The sequence below is a fragment of the Rhinolophus hipposideros genome (assembly GCF_964194185.1).
Source record: "Rhinolophus hipposideros genome assembly, chromosome: 20".
Classification (NCBI taxonomy): Eukaryota; Metazoa; Chordata; class Mammalia; order Chiroptera; family Rhinolophidae; genus Rhinolophus; species Rhinolophus hipposideros.
Genome location: NC_138066.1, coordinates 34,161,110 through 34,166,431, shown reverse-complemented (window position 1 = coordinate 34,166,431; position 5,322 = coordinate 34,161,110). Strand labels below are relative to the sequence as shown.

The 5,322-nt window shown below is 58.3% G+C and overlaps 1 protein-coding gene across 1 annotated transcript; it reads left to right on the top strand.

Moving 5' to 3' along the window:
- Positions 1-1,485: 1,485 nt before the first annotated feature.
- EPOP (elongin BC and polycomb repressive complex 2 associated protein) lies at positions 1,486-4,572 on the top strand. The gene has a single exon (XM_081028236.1). It carries the CDS (start codon positions 1,916-1,918, stop codon positions 3,056-3,058), a length of 1,143 nt encoding a protein of 380 aa, XP_080884362.1. The 5' UTR covers positions 1,486-1,915; the 3' UTR covers positions 3,059-4,572.
- The last annotated feature ends 750 nt before the right edge of the window (positions 4,573-5,322 follow it).

Sequence of the window (5,322 nt, the reverse complement as noted above, 5' to 3'; positions counted from 1 at the left end):
GAATTTTGAGCAACAGGACACCATGAACCTTCCTTCATCAAACTCTGCCCCACCTTGGGGCCTTAATTTCTGGCCTCTGCAAAGGGAGGTGGCGAGGCAGACCTTCCTGATTCCTTCCCTCCCAAGTGTTATTTGATGACATATAGGAAAAAATGCTTCCGTTGTCACTCCAGGATGCAAACCTCATCATTTGTCTACTTACAGAAACCCTCTCTTACTCAAGACCCAGAGTGAGAGTTTTCTCCCTCTGGCATCCCCCTCCAGCCTCCCTCCACACCCTTATTCCTTCTATACCCTTATTCCTAGCCATCACACCAATCTCTTTATATTTTGGGGGATGGGAGGCAGCCATATTCCAATAAGCTGACTTTTATCAAGAGAAAACTATTCTGGGGATTCATTCGTTCAGTCACAAATATTTACTGAGCACCTGTTATATCTGAGGATTGTTCTAGTCAGTGGGGATACAGCAGTGATTCAGACAAAGCTCTCACCAGACTAATGGGAGAGACAGACAATAAAGAATAAATATGTTCAGACTTTCATATCACAGTAAGCTACACAGAAAGTGAAGAAGGGTCAAGTGAAAACCATGCTGTGGGGAAGTAGTCCTCCATTATTGAGGATTCATTTTCTCTTTGCTTGTCTCTTCGGCGGGAGATAAGAGTGAGGGTCTGTGTGTCCCCTCTTCTGGTTTCCTCAACCCATTTTGGCAGCTCAGGCAGGACTCAGAGGGCAGAGTCTTGGAATTCGAGGGCGGTTGCAAAGTCAACCCCTCGGAACTTGGTCAAGAGGCCACTTAGAAATTGCTTTAGAGAACTGGAAGCAGATACTGAGAAAGTCTATCGTCTTCCGTGGTTTAATAATACGCTTCTCTCCGAATTTATGTTTTCCTTTGTTCTCTGGCATACACTTACTTCCTAACTACTTGTTCAAAATTTGTTGAACCCACCGTGTGCCAGACACTGTTCTAGGGCACTGGAGCAGAGAGGTAGGGAACATTTTGCTGCCCACAGGAGTCCCTGCTGTGCAAAGCTTGTAAACCACCATCACCTTACTTCACCTTTCCCCTCAACATTGTTTTTGAGATTCATCTGTTGATTCACGTAGCCCCCAGAGGGTAGATATGAACATTCCCATTTTACAGATGCGAAAACAGGGACTGCTAAGGGACAAAAATGAATTGCTTTGCGACGACTAAATGCCGGGACGCCACCGGGCCACGTGCAGCAGCGCATTTCGCCCCTCGCGATCCCACCCGCGCACGCTGCCTCCTTCGCTTGCTCCCAGCCGCGGCCGCGCCGGGTCCACGTGTGTGTGTCTGTGTGCAGAATGGGGACGGGGGCGGTGCCGCCGGAGGGGTGGGGTCCGGGTAACGTCACAGTCAGTGCTGCCCAATCAGCGGCGGCCTCGCGGCCCCGGCGCTGGTATTGGGGCAGCGAGGGGGCAGTTCTCTATAACGCGGTCTTCGGGAGCCAGCGGGGAAGAAAGAAGCCGAGCGGGCGGAAGGCGCCCTCCCCGCCGCCTGGGCCCGGGCACCGGGTGCCGGGCGCGGGGTCCTCCTTCCCGCCTCCCGCGGTCGCCGGTCGCTTTGTTTCCCCCGCCTCTGCGCTCCGGGCTACTCGAGAGGGGCTCCCGCCGGGGCTGCACAGGGAACGCGGCGGCAGGAAGGGCGGCCGACCGCGCCGGCGACTCGCAGGGACCCAGGAGTCCGGCCGCCGAGAGGGCCGCGTGACGAGATCCAGGAGGGAGCCAGAGCTTTGCCGCTCAGGGGTGCGGGCCGGGGGCGTCCGTGAGCAGAGACCTCCCCGTCGAGGGGGGGCGATGTTCCCCTCGCCCGTGGGCTCTTCGGGCAGCCAGGGCATCCCGCCGCTGGGACCAGCGCCCCCTCAGTGGGCACCCCCCAGGCCGTTCCATGGAGACTCTGTGCCAGGCTCCCCGCCTCGCAGTGCCAGCGTCCCCGCGAGGGTCGCCCTGCTCCCCCACACCCCGGAAGCCGCGTCGGGGGACCCAGGAGTTCTCTCCGCTGTGCCTCCGTGCCCTTGCCTTCTGCGCCCTTGCCAAACCCCGAGCGTCCTCTCTGGGCCTGGGGCCTGGGGAGCCGGCGCCGCGGGCCCCGGTGCTGCTGGGCCCTCGCGCCCCCCCGTGCACAGGCGGCTGGGCCCCGGATGGCCTGAAGCACCTCACGGGGCAGGCCGGACGGTCCAGCGATCCGAGCTCCCGGGCCGGCCAGGATGCCGACGCCGCAGTGTGCCCGGGCGGCGGCGAGGAGGAAGAGGGCGGAGGCAGTTTCCCGCACTTCGGCGCTCGTTCCAGCGGACCTCCGGGCCGCTGCCCGGCGCCTCGGAGCCCTCGGGAATCTCCGACCAGCTCCGCCTCGGCTCCGCCTAGGCCAGTCCCGGGTCTCGATTCTCAGCCTGGCCCCGCCGCTGCCAGCCCGCTTCGGGAGCCCGATTCCCGGCCTCCGCCGCCACCTGCGGGCCTCTCCATCGAGCCCGCGGGGTCCGAGGCTGCGCCGGAGCCGCCCCTGCCAGGCCAGACGACCGCAGTCGATGGAACCCCCCCGCAGGCCGCCCCCGAGGCACCCGCCTCTAGCCCTTCGACGGCCAGTGGAGCTCCGGCCACGCCGGGCGATCTCCGTCAGGAACATTTCGATCGTCTGATCCGCAGGTCGAAACTTTGGTGTTATGCTAAGGGCTTCGCCCTCGACACTCCGAGTTTACGCCGGGGGCCCGAGCGCCCGCTAGCAAAAGGGCCCGCCCGGGGAGCCGCCAAGAAACGCCGGCGCCCCGCGCCCCCCCACCGCAGCGCGCAGCCCCGCCGCCCTGCACCGACGCTGCCCACCACCAGCACCTTCAGCCTCCTCGACTGCTTCCCCTGCCCCCCGGCCCTTGTGGTGGGCGAGGACGGAGACTTAGGACCGGCATCCTCACTTCGCCTCCATGGAGACTCTAAGCCCCCGCCTGCCCACCCGCTGTGGAGGTGGCAGATGGGGGGTCCCGCTGTCCCCGAGCCCCCCGGCGTCAAATTCTGGGGGATCAACCTGGAGGAACTCTGAGTGCGAGACCTCTTTTGCCAAGAGGGAAAAGTTGGGGCCATAGCCAAACTGCGGACGCTAGGATAGAGCCTGGTTTCTCACATTTGCCTGACTCCTTCATGTTTTATGGGCTGTGGTCTAAGGGACCTCAAATGACAGTGATCGTTAAGCACCTAACTGATTGGGGTGACACCCCCTCCCCCTCATCCTTTGGAGACGAACGAAGGGCTGGAGTCTGGAGAAGGCTTAACGGAAAAAGGCTTAATGACAGATTCCAGTCCCTCCCCGCTTCCATCTCGGATCTCTGGGGGCAGGGCCTTCACCCCAGGGGGAGCAAAGGAGGCCACCGCTCAAAGACAAGGAAAAAAAGAGGGAGAGAGACCTTGGTGATGGACAAACCGGTTGTTTCTGTGGGCGAGCCTGGGGGTGAGGGGGCTGTGGTGGGGGTGGGGAGGTGATTGGCAGCTCCCTGGGGGCATCCCCCACCCCCACCATCCAGGTCTTTAACCCTTCACTCCCCTCAGGCCTTCCCCAGCACTCCAAACACCAAGGAGCTCTCATAGGGGAAGGGGCAGCTTGAGCAAGGGGATGATCATTACCTTCCTAGGGCCCCCCAAGTCAGGTGACCCCTAATTGGCGAGATCTTAAGTCTCAGCCACCAACCTCTCCCTTTTGTCCAGTTTTGGAGTTTCCTTCTTCAATTTTCCTGTTTGCTTTCAGTTTATAATGTCTGATGGGTAAAAGAGGACGCCCCTTGATAAACCAACTCCCTCCCCCAGTTTACCTCTCATTTGAGGGAGGGCGAGGCTGAGGTACCTCCTCCCCTCCAAAAGTGCAGGCTTTGCCTGGGGAAGGGGCCGGAGACAGTCCCAGGGAAAGTAATGGAAGGTGGAAGAAATCAATAAAATCAGACCAAACAAGTTGCCCTTCGAGGTCCTCTCCACCGATTTATGGATGGGAGGGAGTGGAGGTAGAGGGCAGGCCTGGGTCCATTTTTTGGACATCCAAACTCAGGCCCCTTAAAGTGTAGAAACAAGACAAACTGCTCTTTGTGGAAGGGGTAAATGAAAGGGCTCTTGGCCTAACCACAAGGTCCGATGGGGTTGGAAGGGGCAAAGTTTGGGTTTGGGTGAGAGCTGGGCTGAGGTACCTTCAGCTTCCCCCTTCACTTCAGGCATTTCGGGAGTTGTCAGGGACCTGATGGATCCGCAGGGGGCAGGGCCAGGGGATTAGTTTTGAGGTCAGAAGTTCTGTTTTCTCCGGGGCGGGGGAGGGGAGAGCTAGGCCCGGACCACGCCCTCTGGCTGGGAGGATCCCCTAGAGTCTGGGAGGGGTGGAGTCCTTTTCTCCACCCAGGTGAGGTCTAGAAAGGTTAGCTCCTAGGGAGATTCCAAGTTCAGGTGTGGGGGGAACCTGGAGGTTGAGGATCTGCCCAACCCAGTGACCCTTCTGTCCACATCAGTGCATAGCACCTCCTTTCCCCCCAAAACGGGATGGAGGAGGAACAATTCCCATATATGATACTGGGGAAGGACTTGTCTCCTTTTCTGTGAAAATGCTTTGTAAAAAGTATTAATAATTGTTTGCATAGAGCAGATTCTTGAGAAAAACTGTTTTGGACCACAAAAGTTTTGTTCGTAACTGTTTCTTTTAATGTGTTTTCGCTGGGGGTGAGAGTGGGGATGGGGAGGGTGGATGTGGGGTGGGCACTGCCCTCCTCTCAACATCTGGCCTTTATGAACCCTGCTGACCTCCCCTCCCCCCTCCAGCTGTGTTGTGGGCAGGAGGGAGGAGGGTGGGAGAGTGCCTTCCATTCCTGTGTCAGGGGTATCCCTCTTATCTTGCCCCCCAAGACTAGGGAAGGCAGAGAAAGAAGGCAGATGTGAGGGTTGGGGAGTTGCTGTGAAGAGGAGGTGATGTTTGCAAGGATAAATTCAGAAAGGCCAACTCCTGTTTTGAAAAAGCTCCTTGCTTTTAGTAATGTGGTCCTGGTCAGCTTAGGCTCTTTTGAGCAGCCTGGGCAGAGTGGTGTGAGCTTTAGGTGAAGGAGGAATGGGTGATGGGTCATGAAATACTCCTCTGAGGAGTGGGAGTTGGGCCGTTAATTTGGCTTCCCTCCTCCCCACTCAAGTGAAAGTATTAAACCTCAACCTGAAAGGGGGCAGGGCAGTGAGTTAAAAAAACATACCTTTTGGCCAGACCTAGCACTCCCCTCCTTGCTGAATGATTTAATTTGGAGAATCTGAGGGCTGGAAGCATCCCTAGGAACTTTCTAGTCATTTTAC

What these genes read in the sequence shown, in the direction of transcription:
- EPOP (XM_081028236.1), top strand. Translation starts at nt 1,916, where the DNA reads ATGGAGACTCTGTGCCAGGCTCCCCGCCTCGCAGTGCCAGCGTCCCCG.